The following is a 16,097-nucleotide window of genomic DNA, read 5'->3' on the forward strand; positions in this document are numbered from 1 at the left end:
GAGCTAAAATGATTCCAGTTTAAATCTAAGCCAAATATTCCTTTATCTTTTGGTATTTATGGCAATGTATTTGGCTACATAAAGTGACAAAATGAATGGAAATATAATTTAAAAAAAGCAAAACAGTAAAAGAGGGAGCATTATAACTTATTTTGAGCCCTGATTAGTCAATAAATGCAATGATCTTCACACTGCAGAGCAGGACATGCTTATTCAGGGGTTGTGGAACCAGCAGCACGGTGTGCCAAAATTGTAAATATTTATACTCCAATTAAATACAAGACCAAGTGATTTCGCTGATTACCTCCTCCCCCCTATCTGGCTGATGCTGGACATATTTCACCAACATTGCAGGTCTGCGTGAAACAACCTACTAAGAATTTCCCATAAAGATTGTAATTTTACGACAGGACTTAGAGCAATGGAAAGATGCTTTAGAAGCTTCTAAGCTTATCAGGAAACTATATTCCCTGTCGCATGTGTGGTGCTATTAAAAATGATCACACAAGGCATGACAAACTTAAAGAAGCTGAGCAATGAAACAGAGATGATGAGTACACACTGTCCGAACTCTAAAACATCATTCATGCCTAGAAGCACAACCTGGGCACTAATGACAGGCTCACTTCCTCCCCACATGAAGAGAGAGCAAGGAGGGAGGGGGGAGAGAGAGAGAGGCAGACAGACAGAGAGAGAGAGAGCCTGGTGCTGGGCTGATTCAGCATGCTGTTAAATCAAACCCGAGAGCATTAATTACACACAGCATTATCAATCAGAGCTATGTGCGTGTGCAGGGTTATAAGGTTGGTGATTGATCAGACTGACGATCCATCAGAAACCTGTGATGCCATTGTTGGCATTCTGCTGATCAGCTAAAGCTCTGCACCACAGATGGGGAACAGGGTAGGCAGGGTGTGGTATGGAGAGGGGATTGAGGTTAAATGGGTAGTACAGAAGGGGGGTGGAGTGTATATGTCATTTGCTCACTGCTGTGATTTGTTTGTTCAGAGAGGGAGGGCTTGAGGGGGATTTGGGAGGAGGTGGGGTACAGAGCTAAAACATCGTAATGATCAACTAATCCCCCCTCCCCTTCTGGGAGAGCAGTATATAACACAGAGCAGCCTGCTGCTAACTTCATTTAAACAGCAAGGAAGTCTGGGTTATAGGCAGAGGGAGAGGAAGGAGTGCTGAGTAAAGCACAAAGTAGAGGAAAGCAGGAGCAGTGTAACACTGTCAGAAAATATTCAAGAAACTCCACGATTGGACAAGAACGTCACGATGAAGCTCTATTGCCTGTTGTTGCTTCTTTCTATTTCATCTTCTGCCGTCCCTCATGTGACCTCAGGTAGGGTAGAGGCTACCACCGTGCCCACCTATGCCCTCACCACTGCAGTGAGGCCAACCGAGGCGAAGTCTCGGTTTGCTATGCTTGATGATGTTCGTCTACTCGCAAACGGCCTCCTTCAGCTAGGCCAGAGTTTACGGGAGTTTGTCCACAAAACCAAGGGCCAAATCAATGACATATTCCAAAAGTTGAACATTTTCGACCGCTCCTTCTACCAGCTCTCAGTGGTAACCTCTGAGATCAAGGAGGAGGAGGAGGAACTGAAGAAGACCACTAGTTTCTTGAAGGCCAACAATGAGGAGATCAAGAACCTGTCCATGGAAATCAACTCTAAGATAAACGGCATCCTTCAGGAGCGTACACAGCTACAGAGCAAAGTGGGGAACCTGGAGGATCGGCTGCAGGGACTGTCGCAGAGCATTATCCCTGCTGAGCAGCTTAGCGAAATCACTGCACTCAAGGTAAGCAGCTAATAGAGTTCCTCATTCAAGATTGTATCAGTTAGTGGATGATCCATGCATATAAACAGAAGATAAAAGCAAAGGAAATAAAACTGCATCAAAAGTTTCCCTCAAATCCAGCCATCAATGGAAATGAATTTGTTGAACTTTACTAGATTGAATAACATTAACTTACATGACATGTGTATGATAATTTCTACTGACTGAGACAAAGCAATGGGTCCAAGAAAAACATTTACTGTTTTATGACCATGATCTAATGCTGAAATTACAATAAAGACTATTAATCAACCATCTGTTGCAGTTTCTCCACTTAGATGATGTTAATACAACATAATGAGACATATGGGCTACAAAATTGTCCAATTATATAAAAAACAATAGACTTTAAGCAAAGTTATAAAGTAATGTGTGTGTTAGTTTATTCTCCTTTACTTATTTTCTCTTGTTTTCCATTGTGTTACAGATACATATTAATAATGATATGAAATAAAGAAGAAAAACAAACGGATATTCGCCCCCATACTGCATGGACAATACATGTTTTGATTGTTGTATTTTCAGGAAGTGATTGAATCACAAGAGAAAACCATCAACAATCTGCTGATAGCTGTGAAGGAGCAGCATGATCAGCTGGACAACCAGAAAACCAAGATTAAAAACCTGGAGGAGAAGGTAGAAAACTGTTCTACAGGGTTTCACTACATTTTGCTATCTTAAGAGAACGAAATTGGGTCCTTATTGCTAACTATTCAAATTCTGCTTTATGGTAAAAGGACAAATGACTTTGGGATGGGAAGCTCTGCTTTTTCAAGCTGACAACCTCATTAAACTCCACAGAATTTCCGTTGTCTTGCAGCTTAACTATGACAGCTTCCAGGATACAATCAATAAGCCAATGGATTCAGACCCTGCAGCTCCTGACATGTTTGAATATCTGACCGCAAACACAACTGACCTGGATGTGACTGGTAAAGATAATTTTAAAAAGTTATCAGTCATTTTAAGATGTTGAGATGAATATGACTAAAAATAAAAAGACAACACACATTTTTATGCACTCATTTTGATTTTCTTAATTGTGTTTCAGACCTGCCGAGGGACTGCAGCGAGTTGTTTACCAAAGGAGAGGCAGACAGTGGAATTTATGTTATCAAGCCAAGCGACTCAGAACCATTCAACGTTTACTGCGAAATGGGTTCAGGTGGGTAAGACTTACTATTAGCTCTAAATGAGAACATCATAATGCTGTTTCTTTATTCAGAAAGCACTTCTATTTATACGATGAAGTGATGCCATTTTGGCACTTTTTAAATCAAAAAGGACCAAAGGTTATCTAGCTAGATAGCCACAGGAACTGTTTATCCGTAAGGGCAAAGAATGGGGTTTTATCCCATTCATGTTATCTATCAAAAGGAGGCTTCCTGACGCTTGTGTAAACTTGTGTGTGGCTTGTACAACAGTAACTGGACTTGAATAGTTTTAATCCATTCTACAGATGGAGGTTCAACTGTTATCCAACGCAGGGTCGATGATTCAGTGGATTTTGAACAGCCATGGGAGAAGTATGAAAAAGGCTTTGGAGATCTGGAAAGTGAGTATTTTACTTTAAATATGCACATTTGACCCTTTGCCAAAACTATACATATCTCAATTTAGACCTATCCTCCCTTGTTATATATATAATAGTACCTTTGCAACAACATTCTGTAGGTCAGGTTATAGGAAATAGTAATCGTTACACATCAACCCTGAACCAAAGCTTTCCCTGCAGCACTTACTGAGTCAGAGAGCCATTCATAGGCACAGTCATATAACATTCCACAGTAGTGGCTCCTGCAGGCATGGTTTTAAGTTGTTACTACCAACCTAACCATTAAACCTTACAGTTTGGTGCAGCAACCGAACAAAGGCAAATGGAAACCAGTGCATAGACTTGCCTGTCTGCTTTAAGTAGAGATGAGTCTCTTTAGGTTACTAAAAGACAAAGTACAACTGATAAATGATTGAATTCAATAGCTACGAGAGAGAAACTATCAATACTAGGAAAAAGTATACGCCAAGGAATTTCCAATTTGATATGATTTGTAAATTGTACAAAGAGACTTTTCCCACAAAAGAAATCAATAAAACCAATCATTAACCTTTAGAGATTCATTGCACAGACAAAAAAGGCATGTTTTTTCGAATAATAAGTATCCTACAAAGATGAACAGCGTGTTTCTGTGTTATGCAGAGAACTTCTGGTTGGGCCTAAAGAAGATCCACAGCTTTACACAGCAGGGAGCTTACATCCTGCGTATTGATTTGGAGGACTGGAAGGAGGGGAACCACTGGGCTGAGTACCGCTTCTCACTAGAGGGTCCCTCCATGGGCTACAGCCTTGAAGTCAGCAACCATTCTGGTGACCTGCCTGATGCCATGGCCAACAGCACCGGCATGAGGTTTGCAACAACGGACAGAAATAATGAAAACCACCGAAACTCCAACTGCTCTCGCAGTTACACAGGTAAACAGTTTACTGTTAAGCTGATTCAGAAATTGATTTTTTTTTATAGTTAAATACCGTGAAGTGTTTTTCTAAAACATTTGGTTTTTGTCCTGACCCCTTGGCAGGTGGTTGGTGGTTCAATGCTTGCAGAGAAACCAACCTTAATGGACGGTTTTTGTGGTTGAGGGCAAAAGGACGCTCTATGAGAAGGAAGGGCATTCACTGGAAGCCTGGCACAGGGCCCTCATACTCACTCAAGACGACCAAGATCACCCTACGATCAGCCCCTACTGCTGAAAGCTTCAAGTGAACCCGTCAAATCATACCCTTTCTTAAAACATTACTAACTATTTTTTTTTACAAACACTGATAAGATCTAATGCTCAGACAAAAAGTTCTATAGATATGGAAAGTGTAGTAACACAGACACATTTTAAGTTTATCTGCAGCATTAAACGGATTGTTTCTGAACAGCATTTTGCCAGAGGTTTGGTGCCAACAAATGGATACCAGGCCAAAATGTCACCTCTCAAAAAATGCTGAACCGTCTCAATGATGCAACCATGTCACACAGGCCATTGACCTGTTGGGTGTGATCCAGTAACGACAGTTGTGTCATTAGGCAACATCTGCAATCACTGACAAAATGGACATATTGATCCTCACCAGCAGTCTGATTCAGTGCCGCCTGCAAAAGGCCAGAGTCCTAAAGTGGGAAAGAGAACTTTGAGGAGAGATTATGATGCAATTCTATAACGTTTCTTGGGTATAATGTTAGTGAACCTAAATGTATTTAATAGTTCTTTGTTTACTGACTTATTCAAAACCTATATTATCTTAGTGATGTGAAACTTGTGCATGTTCCCAGCAGCTCAAGACAGAAATACCAACACTTATGACATATGGCATCCGAATTATATAAGTCAATGTTCAAGAAAAACAATGCATCTCCAGCATCTCAAAAACTGTCCATACCTGTGACATTTTCCAGTGAAAATGTTGTTATTTTATCTTGTTTTTACACTGCTTCCTCGCTAGTTTCATGGAAAACCATCTTCTAAGTAGAGGCACGAAAGCAGACAAATATTACAAAAAGTGGAGGTACAAAGCTTTGGCGGCACACTGATGAGTTTTTGTTTGCTTTGTTTGTTCTGTGTTTTTTTTTTACTCTGTTAAGTATTTAAACCTTACTCATGCTATTCAATGCTTTATGATGGTTTGCTAGAAAAACATAATTTCCATACATTTCCTGTTATCGAGTCATATTGACTCTTGCCCATCATTACGAAATAACTAACAGTACTCTAAATGTTCCTCATACCAACACATCCTCATATTTATGAAAACAAAATAAAGATCTTGAATAAATGACCATTTCACACATGTATATTTTTATAGTGTGTTGATTTATAACTTTGTATTGAACCAAATAAAATTCAAGGGGAAAAAAATAAATGCCAAGAGGCCTTCATATACTCTTAGTATTACATGAAGGGAGAAATGCTGCCATTACGGAAATACTCATTGTGCATTGCATATGGAAAATTATAATTATATTGTACTGTGTTGTTCTTTTAGGTCAGTCATTTAGTGTGGAAACCTCAAAAGCTTTAAGACAACAAGCAGTGTAGGTTATAGTGAGCTGACAACCTTGTGGGTTGTGCAGTATGAAATTGGTTTCCAATAATATAACAGCAGAAATTCTAAGTCTTAATGTGCCCTAAAAATTGAACTTTCTTCATATAGCTGTTATCTGCATATACAGCGTGGTATGGGGTGGTTTAACGTATAAAACAAATTGGCAAGTTTTTCAGCTAAGTGCCTGTACTCTCCTGCATACAAATAATTAAAAAAAAACATTAATTTATGTTTAAAAGTATACCAAACAATGAGACATATTCTGAACAATTTTCAGATCAGAATAAAAATGCTACAGTATGTTTCCTTTCACCCAGTGCTGCTGGCTCTCAATTATTGTCTGGCATTAGTTAATCTACAAAAAGGGAGGTGCATGGTTATCGGCAGACAAACAAGGCCTGTGATATCAAGGCCATGTCAGCACCAGCGTCTGGTATTAAAGACCTTTCTCAAAATGACCTTGACAGAAACAGCAGTTCAGATGCAATAGGGACGTAGTACACCGCCACATTACACGAGGTGGACATTAACAAACACAGTGGCAGTCAACACAGCTGAATTCTGCAGGATGAATGTGTGTTTTGGCTTCGACTGAGAAATCCTTCTATTACTGAATAAACAGTAAAAATATCCCTCTGAAGTCCACGGATAATTTAACACTCAATACCAAAAATGGGCAATGTGTTTATATATAATATTTGCACATGTGTTATCCACTAGCGCAAATGGAGCTATTCCTGAATGATAGGCATGGAAGGGCAGTTTAAGATTCATTTTAAATACGTAATGAAAAAGTTTAAAAGTGAAACCAGATAAAACAGCATTTGGTTTATGCAATCTGAAATAGCAAACTGAAAGATAGGAAAAAATAACACAGTTTTTCTGTACCTGTATTTGGTGTTTGGCACATAGACGTCTCTAGCAGGGAACTCGAGGATCTCCCTGGTGGGGCGTACACGGCTGTCGGGGTAAGGTTTGACCTGCTGAAGGTCAGGGGTCAAGCAATAGTGAGGGTTCTCTGGAGCTGGAGAAATGTCCAACTTCAACTGGGCTGTGGTGGCATTCACACAGGACAGAACGGGAGGGTAAACGGGGAGGTGAGGAAAGAGAAAAAAAAACATATCCATTTTTAGGGTTCCAAGTTTTCAAGCAATTAAATGGAACACTGATGCCGGTTAGTGATGATCACCAGATGATCAACTACTAAGTGGGTCAAGAACTGAAATCCGATTCCATGTTTGTACCTGTGATGGGTCGGAGTCTCCTCAGCACTGAAGAAGGCCTTCTCATGTCAGCTAGGAACTTATACAAGTCCTCATCACTCAGTCTGTCACCTTCCTAAAACACAGCGTGTAAAAATCCAAAACAAACGTACAAAGCAGAACAGTGTAAGATAAGCAAAGGGACACATGCACATTCAAATAATTAAATAATATATGTGGTTGTGGAGACCTGTTTGAAGAAGTTAGTGATGGTAAGTGTTGCAGGTCTGAAGCCTGTCAGACTACAGGACTCATCTCCACTGGTGGTCCTCTCCAGGGAGCGCCTTCCCATGATACTGGAGTTCCTCCGTTCTGACCAGGAGCCTTTTCTCTCTGGAAACAGGGAGAAAAACAACAATACAAGCTTTTTACTTGTTTACATTTTGACAGATTTTTCCAGGGAGGCTCAAAAATAATCTCACATTTCCAGGGAGTGTATACATTTCTCTGATGTGTCATCCAACAAACACGCCGCCACCACCACAGTCAGCATTACCAAAATACCTTGTGAGGTTGGAGGTTAGACAAACACCAAAGGTCAAACTCAAAATAACTCACCGAGGATCAATATAGATCGCTGCCTGCTTTGGTTGTTTTGATCTCTGGTGGAATTTGGTGTTGTAAAGTTGATTTTGGATAAAGATGTTACAGTGTGGCAATGTATTGACTGGGCCCATGATGCTCCTGTGTGACTCCCAGGTCTATTGTATAGTCTCTGACCCCAGACAACTACAACAGTGAGTAGGCTAAAACATTCACTGGGCTTTTTTTATTCCTCTACACTTGATACTAAGATGAATTTTAAAAGTTAACATCCAAAGGGATGTGTTAAAAGTTAAATGTCACACCTGAGAGGCTCATCTCCAGCTCTGTGTCTCTCTCAAGGCTGCCAGCACTGTTCACAATGTTCATTAGGTGGATGGCGGTCCAGGCGAAAGGCATGCGATAGCGGCCGAGCCGTTGGCAGAACTGCTCTGACTGTCCGCGAAGTTTTTCCAGCTTCTCTTTATTCTACAGGAAAAAGACACTTTACTGAACATGTGGATAACATGTTGGATAAAAGGCGACTCATTATTATGTTAGCTAAGAATGTTGCAGGTACATTTCAACATCTAATTCAAACTGATCCTACCTTGGCAGCATCGGACTCTTTGAAAACCATGTAGGGCTCAGCACACTCTCCAATGTCCCCTTGCTGTAATACCTTTTCCAGCTGAAGACAGAGGACAAGCACTTAGTCACTTCCCTCAAACACAGCAACAAAAACAAGCCAATCATATTTTAAACTACAGTACTGGCTCTCAAATAAGACAACACTGTCTTTTGTAGTTCACTTCTGCAAGACAAGTATTTTTTGATGACTACTCAGCACGTCATGAGCGTAACACCGGCTCCTACGGAGTATTGCTAACAAGCTTCTCAGGTCCTTTGATAATAGTATAAAGTATTGGTAGTGTTTCAGTTTTAAACTTCAAGAGTTTCTAATGGCTCGCGTAATATGTTTTGCTGCCATGAAATAATTAACAATTAGCAACGCCATACAGAAACATTTCCGAAAATAAATCCTTTACCGGCAGTTTTAAAAAGAAAAGATTTGATTAGTGAGTGCTAGGATCTAAAGTATCTGGGGGAGTCTTCACCCATGAGACTATCCTAAAAGTGTTTTTTATCTTCGAAAAGTAAAAAATAAATAAACAAGGGTTGTATTATATTGGAGGAAATATGATAGTATTACTAGTTCATTTACTGGCAAAACAATTCAGAGGAAATAAAAACAGACCTTGATGACAAGGAAGACATCCTGGGAGGGGTAGGTGATGGAGAATATGGCAGACCGAGCCAACGTGGAGATGGCTGCCGTCTGAGTGTGCCCACGCAGCATCCCTTTTGTCTGCTCAGAGTTCAGGTCGAAGAAAAAGTTCTCTGATATCTGAGGGAAACATCCAAGCAGATATACAGGTGAATATGACATACATTTAACACGTGCTAATGTAATCCTATGACCGAACCATGAAAAACAGGAGCATTTAATCCGATTTTTGGAGTGAATGGCTGTGTTACTGCAACCTGATTTCCTGCCCAAGGTGGCTGACAAACATGATAACATTTCATTGACAAATGACCCACTTGTAAAAGTAATAGAGCTCCTGTGCAGAGCAATATATATGAGAGATCTACTTATCAAGGCAACTGCTACCCTCTAGTGTTTGTCAGCTAAAGGGAGGTGGAGAGGAACTGGCAGTGGATGGTCTTCTTTAGATAGATACATGGTTCCAGTGTATGATTTAACTGCATTCCCACAAACACAACAGGGCCGCAAGATAAAATGTTATAGTCTACTCATCAAATTCATTTTGGCCTCCCAACAACTTTAATGGTTTGCAGAAGGGACCCAACAACTCAGGGCTGAGAAGACTGAGGAAAGCATAACAGCTTACCTTTTTCTTTTCCTTGACATCGTATAAGGCCAAACTAGCAAATATCGGTTCAATTTCGATCTCAAACCTTCAAGGGGAGAGAAAAAGGAGAGGGTCAGCAGAAAGCCGCAGTTAAATAAAAGTGCTAAAAGGCCTTTTTTTCGCTGCCCAACACTTACTTCAAGGACAAGCACTTGACGAGTAGCCTTTGGCCCAAGTGTTCTTTGGGTACTTCAGGCACACAGTGGCGCTCAATGGGCTCCTCCTACAAATCCACAGAGAAGATTGTAAACAAAGAAATCTGTTAAAATTATCTTTACCACCGCTGGGATGAAAAACAACAACGCATTTATTAAAAGGAAGTTACACACATCACGTGACTGGTTTTCAATATTGAGTTCCTTGGTTTACATGGACAGAGTAACAAACAATATGCATTTATAAGCACAAATAAAGGATCCAATAAAAGTAAATAGGTGAACTCTACCTCATCCAGGGCAGGGTGCAGAGCAAAGACTTCGCGGTGGCGGTGGGCTTTGCGATGTTCCTCATTGTGCCTGTCAATCTCTTCATTGGGGGCACGGTCCAGGAGGTGAGGGAGGAGGGCGTCCGGGAGGGAGTTCTTCAAGTCAAAGATGCTGCAGGCCCAGCTGCCGCGTGGGGTGTCATCTATAGACATCGACCGCCGCTTCAAGTCGTCCTACAGGACAAAACAACACAAAATACACAAGTATAACAGGCAGACTTACAGCCATGAACAGTGTTTTGGTAAACTTGTATTTATTTTACCACTAGATGAAGTGGTACCTGGTCATCCTGGTAGCTGCTGTTGTCTGGCATCTCATCAGCCTCGAACACTTGTTTGGGCAGGCCTTTCTGGCGCTCCTTCTGCTTGTCCAGAGTGTTAGGGTTAAACCCTGTACCAAGCTTGTGATATCTGAGGGTAAAAGCAGTCATTTATTTAATATTCATTCTCAAAATAGTCATTATATTTTACAGAAACCAATAATTAACATGGATTCTTAAGAGTTCAAATGTAAAATCTGGTGAAGCCTTACTTTCTGTTGACGATGGCCCAGTCTTCTGTGTAGGATCTGACGCAGTCTCTGACATGAGCATCAGTGTCCCTGCAACCACACAGACCCAATCAATCAAACACGCTTTATTTAAACAGTCAGACTTTTGTACGTTTGCAGGTTTGTATCTAATCAATCTAATCGTATGCATTTTGTGATGTGGTATTACAATTTGAAGATTGAATATATATACAGATTATTTGTTCTAATCCTTTTATTGTCCAGTTATTATAAATACTTTGCTTGATATACATTTGTTACTTTATTTCAGCTCTCTCTACTTACACTGACATAGAAAATATGGGGCAAGCCTGTACTTTAAGATAAGATAAGATAAGATAAGATGTACCTTGAATAATTCTTGCGGGGAAATTCAGGACACATGGTTTCCTAGCTACTACCACCTTTATCATTAGATCCGCACAGCACCCTTACCCTTCCTCTGGGACGGCTTGCGCCACTGTGCGACACTCCCTGGGTGTGTGGATGACTTCAATATCATCTGGGGGAAACTCAATCAGATCTCTCAGGGGACCCGACTCAACGATTGGAGGGTGAGTGATGAGATACTCCTCAAAATCCACCGGCTCCACCGCCTCTGTGAGGGGAACCTGTGGGGAGATGACAAGTAAAATATAATTAGCTGTAAAGAGACCCTAGGCAATTCTTTCTGCACCTTGTCTATTGTACATAAGTGCCTTGGTAAAGTCTAAGAGACTCCAGTTTAAGGCTTTTAAGGCTAGGAAACCATGTGCGATGATTCATGTGCAGTTTTGACCAAAGTAATCAGATTAGGAAGTCTGCCACTTCAAACTCGGACTAATGGTTTCATGGTTCTTTCTCTGCCTCTAATATAATAAACCCAAGGGGAATTATTGTTTTGGCAGATTCAGTTTAAGTGTGAACGTGTCTGTGTATCCCTCTGTCCTCCAGAGGAATTTGAACACAATCACCTTTTACAGTTTAATTAAAAGCCAACAGTAGCTTAATTAAGGATGAGAGGGGGAGTGTTTGCTAGTGTTGTTGCTCAGGGCTGCTGAGGGGCAATTGACACGGCCCCTTCAACAAACACACTGTTTGGCCTCTTTTATTTGTGAGTGGATGTGGTTAAAAGGCCAATCAGTGGTAGCAAGATATAAACAACAGCTGTGCAGCCATTGAAATACATGATATGACATCCTTGTCTTGGGTAGTAATAGTAAGGTGCACAGCAGATATCCACATTGCTAAAATACGGCACTTGATTGAACATAAAAACACATTTGGTAACACTTTACTTGAATGGGTGTTCATAAGACTGACATAACATTGTCATAACCATGACATGACACCTGTCATAAACATTAATGAATACTTATGACAGTTGTCTTTAAGTGTCAATCTGTGAGTTATGTCACTTTTGATGCAAAGGTGACATTGTTTGAGATGTCCTTGTTATGACAACTTGACATAAACCAAGACAACAAAACATGTCATAGCAGACCTAACTGTCAAACTTAAGAAAAACATTTAGTGTGATATCTTAGCGCGACATTAAACCGTCATATATGGATGTCTGCTATGACATGTTTATGATAGGTTTTGTTGTCTTGGTTTATGTGAAGTTGTCAGAACAAGCACATCTCAAACAATGTCACCTTTGCATCAAAAGTGACATAACTTACCAAATGACACTTAACGACAACTGTCATAAGTATTCATTAATGTTTATGACAGGTGTCATGTCATGGTTATGACAATGTTATGTCAGTCTTATGAACACCCATTCAAGTAAAGTGTTACCAAACATTTAACATACATCTGAATGCTCTTAAATATGCGAAATGCAGACATTAAAAACAACAAATATCGAGCTTCAGCAGTAAGATGTGAAAAATCTTAAGCACGATAAAACACTGAACTCATTCATCATTAAGCCGAGCACAGCAAGTTGTTTCCCATCTAGCCCAGTATGTGATTTATTTGCAGCAAAACACATAACAGCCTGTGAGCAGAAAGTTCATCAGCTTGGGTATTTATTTCCCAACATAGCAGACACCAGAAATGCACTTGGGCAAATGTGAAAAATAAACAGTATCTAAACTGTTTCAAACAAAGCAGTCACGGCAGCTGTCACACTTGTATGATAATGATCCGAGACAGGAAGTCGATATTAGGCAGTGCTCTTTACATGGTCTTTGAGAAGACTCACTGTGTTGCTTGTTGTGGCCCCAACGTTGAGGTTTTTGAAGAGTTGTGGAGAGCCTCCATACTGGCCAGCTATCTGCTTCCTCACCTCTGCTGCCACAGTCCTGCAACCAGAGGAGAGAGTGAATACAGACAGTCCATCTTTACAGTCCATGTTATCTACACACTTGTCAAAGATACATAGGCTAGCCTAATGGGGGCTTTAAATTAGGGCTGATAATCACAAAAAAGCATACTGTAGAACTACACAGGCATAATTATATTAGCTCAGTTAGTCAGTATACAGGTCATTTTTTTATGACCAATATTGAAATAGAATGAAGTAAAAACATTGATGTGAGGCAGGGGGACTGTGGTGCCACTGTAGTATGAAAAGATACAACACAATATCAGATGTGGCATGTGTCCCTCTGATATGGCGGAGAATAAACAGAAAAATTAAAATGACTGAACAACTCAAATTTAATTTAACCTCATACTTTTATGTAATACTGTGATGCAAGTTTGATTTAATATTCTTACATCGTTCGATTCAGTATTTCAAACTGTTGAGTATATTTTTCATGCTGTTGGATTTTGCAAAATTTAAAACAGACGCCAACTAACATTATCACTTCCTGTCCTTTTAGGCTTTCCTCTTTGTTTCTCCTTGGACAGAATCATGTCATATATTACACCGCGACAGAGAAGAAAGACACAAATTAAAAAAAACTCTGGACTCCACTGGTCAGCAAAAATATCTAGGTGTTCAACCGCTGCTGTTGTCATACACATACACAGGTTCTTTAAATCACAGCAAACACCAAAACCACTCAGAGACCTTTGCCTTGAACAAAACAACAACGCAGCAAGTAGTCCAAAGTGACACAAACAAATAACAAATAAGAACCAAGGATAAAAGCCAGACACTGAGGACTCAAGGTGAAGTTACACAGGTGTAAACAAGGCTATAAGGATCCTACAATTTTGATTTACTAAGTTATTCCATGATACTAATATAATAACAAACCATCTTACCCATTTCCCTGCCTTTCTTTAATCTGCTTCCTGAAAGAAAAATCATAATAACTGGTTTAGAGCTTACTTTTTAAACTCTTAACTATGATCACAGTAATGATAGGCAAGGATTAGGTGTGATCCAAGCAGCCAGGGCGCAGTACTGCAAACGTCTAACAGATTTTGGTTTCACTAAAGCCACTAACACCCTTCAATCTTAAAATTACAAAATTGCAAACTAGATGATGTTTAGGAGATTATTGTCTTAAGCAGAAAGGTACAATGACAGCTGAATGATGCAACTTGCCATTTAGACATAATCTCAATAATGTACTGTAGTAGTGATCCAGTCTTGCAGCACTATCACTCCTGGAGAAAAGCAAAAGCACTGAACCCATAAACACATTCCACAGTTCTCCCTAATGCCTCTCAGCAGACCTTAACTTAGCACTGGTCAACACACAGGGGAATAACTTGGTTTAGTAAACATCCTTTTCAGGCAATCTCCTCAAAATGGTTACAAAAATAACTCCCAGGAAAAAAATATAAACTGATGTTAAAGATCATAATATGAGAATTATTCAACTGAGACATTAACCTTCTGCACAGGGCCTCTCACTTCTTAAGTTGCGTAATTTACCTTAACATGTTACATATGTTAAATCAGTTCTACTACCTAATGTCAGCATGATTTAATATATATAATAAGGCACTTTGTTTTTAACTGCGAAGTAAATAACATGAGCAAGGAAAACAGAGTTGGCTAATCTGAGAATCTTAAAAACTGTGGAAAAATGTTTAGCCTTTATTTATTTGAGAGAATCTCAGTGAGTGAGACACAACTCACCAAGACTTCAATATGATACAAAAGCGAAGCAACTTTGTGAAGGTTATAATGTTCATTGACTCTTGTAACTGTGTCAGAAAGGTGATGCGTTATATTTCTTGGGAATTTTGAGTACATAGTTTCTGAAAAATGTGTTACTGGATAGGAGGGTTGTCCTAGAGTAAAGAAATGATTATTAAACTGACACTCATACATTATTGTCAACTAATCCATTAGTGAATTTTATTGACGGATCTGTAAAAAATTAGTTTCCCCCAAAATCAATCACGCAAAAGCACCACTTCAAATCTGTAGTTATATATAATAAAGCATAGTCTGCTGTTTTTCGTAAACAAAATAGATAAATATTATCATTATATTACAGTGAATAGAGATCAACAATGACTGATCAAAGCATATTTGTGTAGATGGCTGTTAAGAGACAGCCGTTCATAACGATCTAAGCCTAAACATCTATCATTCTTTATATCTAGCATCCATTCATATATCTGTTTATCTACCTATTGCTTGGGATGAAGGTATTTGACAGCTTGCACAAAGCCCTTTGTTAAAGAGATTACTTTGATCTGTCTGAGGGGCGTGGATGAGATTAATAGATCGCAATTTAATAGCTTTAGGGGGAGGCTTTTGTCTCCAGTCTTACTGTATTACAATCATCTGCTCCCTCTTGTCAGGAGGTTCTTGCTCAAACGATAACTCAACAAAGTTCAGTCTCATCTCGACCAGTAGTAACGTTACCTAGCCCCCCATCGTTAGCTACTGTAGGCACGATAGCTACCGTTTATTGTCCAAAATAAACGGTTTACAACTTACAGTAGCTCCTTGTCGGTGCAGATAATAACTCAAAACCAAATGAAGGCTTGGGCAGTATACATGTATTATAACATCATTACATCTCGCTCCTTTGTTAGCCTGTAGGGGTGTGAGACTAGCAGCTAGCGGTGTCGCTGTCTGTCTGGGTGGGTCTGAGCATCTCTGCCTATATGGCTAACAAGCGGCTAGCAGCCTGGCTATGCTGCTGGCCGGGCCTCCTTCACAGGGTTCCCTCGGTGGTGTTCTGAGAGCGACCTACATTATAGCATTCAGTGATCAGTGGGCCTTTAACCAGCTCGTTTCAGGGTCTCAAGTCTTTTACCTGCTGATTTTTTGGGCGAAGGCGCGGCGTTCAGCCATGGCAGTGGCCGCTGATGTGCTTTAAAATTCCCAGGCAGGCAAGCAGGCAGCAGGCAGACTCCGCTTTCCACTCACTCACTCGGGCCACAGGGAAAACGGGAAAACCGGAGAATGGGATCATTACCGTAATTACCAGAATGCTGTGCAACAGAACACACCCAAAGAAAAGCTCCTGCGCGTTTTGGCAGCAACGGCTGCACATAT

General features: G+C 40.1%; 2 protein-coding genes across 2 annotated transcripts in view; one reads left to right on the forward strand and one right to left on the reverse strand.

The window, feature by feature from the left end:
* dock7 (dedicator of cytokinesis 7) overlaps positions 1-15,975 on the reverse strand; it is a 42,516-nt gene extending 26,541 nt beyond the window's left edge. The window contains 15 exon segments of the mRNA XM_063890957.1: positions 6,824-6,986; positions 7,180-7,273; positions 7,388-7,530; positions 8,046-8,208; positions 8,330-8,410; positions 8,978-9,127; positions 9,636-9,702; positions 9,794-9,879; positions 10,102-10,314; positions 10,422-10,551; positions 10,673-10,741; positions 11,126-11,301; positions 12,882-12,981; positions 13,895-13,924; positions 15,856-15,975. Of these exon segments, the coding sequence (XP_063747027.1) occupies positions 6,824-6,986; positions 7,180-7,273; positions 7,388-7,530; positions 8,046-8,208; positions 8,330-8,410; positions 8,978-9,127; positions 9,636-9,702; positions 9,794-9,879; positions 10,102-10,314; positions 10,422-10,551; positions 10,673-10,741; positions 11,126-11,301; positions 12,882-12,981; positions 13,895-13,924; positions 15,856-15,893 (1,703 nt within the window). The 5' untranslated portion in view covers positions 15,894-15,975.
* angptl3 (angiopoietin-like 3) lies at positions 1,155-5,665 on the forward strand. The gene is made up of 7 exons (XM_063890511.1): positions 1,155-1,806; positions 2,371-2,481; positions 2,666-2,777; positions 2,897-3,010; positions 3,305-3,400; positions 4,043-4,315; positions 4,423-5,665. Exons 1-7 carry the CDS (start codon positions 1,279-1,281, stop codon positions 4,605-4,607), a joined length of 1,419 nt encoding a protein of 472 aa, XP_063746581.1. The 5' UTR covers positions 1,155-1,278; the 3' UTR covers positions 4,608-5,665.
* Positions 15,976-16,097: the final 122 nt, after the last annotated feature.

The sequence above is a fragment of the Eleginops maclovinus genome, chromosome 9, assembly GCF_036324505.1.
Source record: "Eleginops maclovinus isolate JMC-PN-2008 ecotype Puerto Natales chromosome 9, JC_Emac_rtc_rv5, whole genome shotgun sequence".
Taxonomy (NCBI): Eukaryota; Metazoa; Chordata; class Actinopteri; order Perciformes; family Eleginopidae; genus Eleginops; species Eleginops maclovinus.

What these genes read in the sequence shown, in the direction of transcription:
- angptl3 (XM_063890511.1), top strand. Translation starts at nt 1,279, where the DNA reads ATGAAGCTCTATTGCCTGTTGTTGCTTCTTTCTATTTCATCTTCTGCC. An exon ending in GCGAAATCACTGCACTCAAG is followed by an intron (nt 1,807 to 2,370) that starts GTAAGCAGCTAA and finishes TTGTATTTTCAG; the next exon opens with GAAGTGATTGAATCACAAGA. An exon ending in AACTGACCTGGATGTGACTG is followed by an intron (nt 2,778 to 2,896) that starts GTAAAGATAATT and finishes ATTGTGTTTCAG; the next exon opens with ACCTGCCGAGGGACTGCAGC.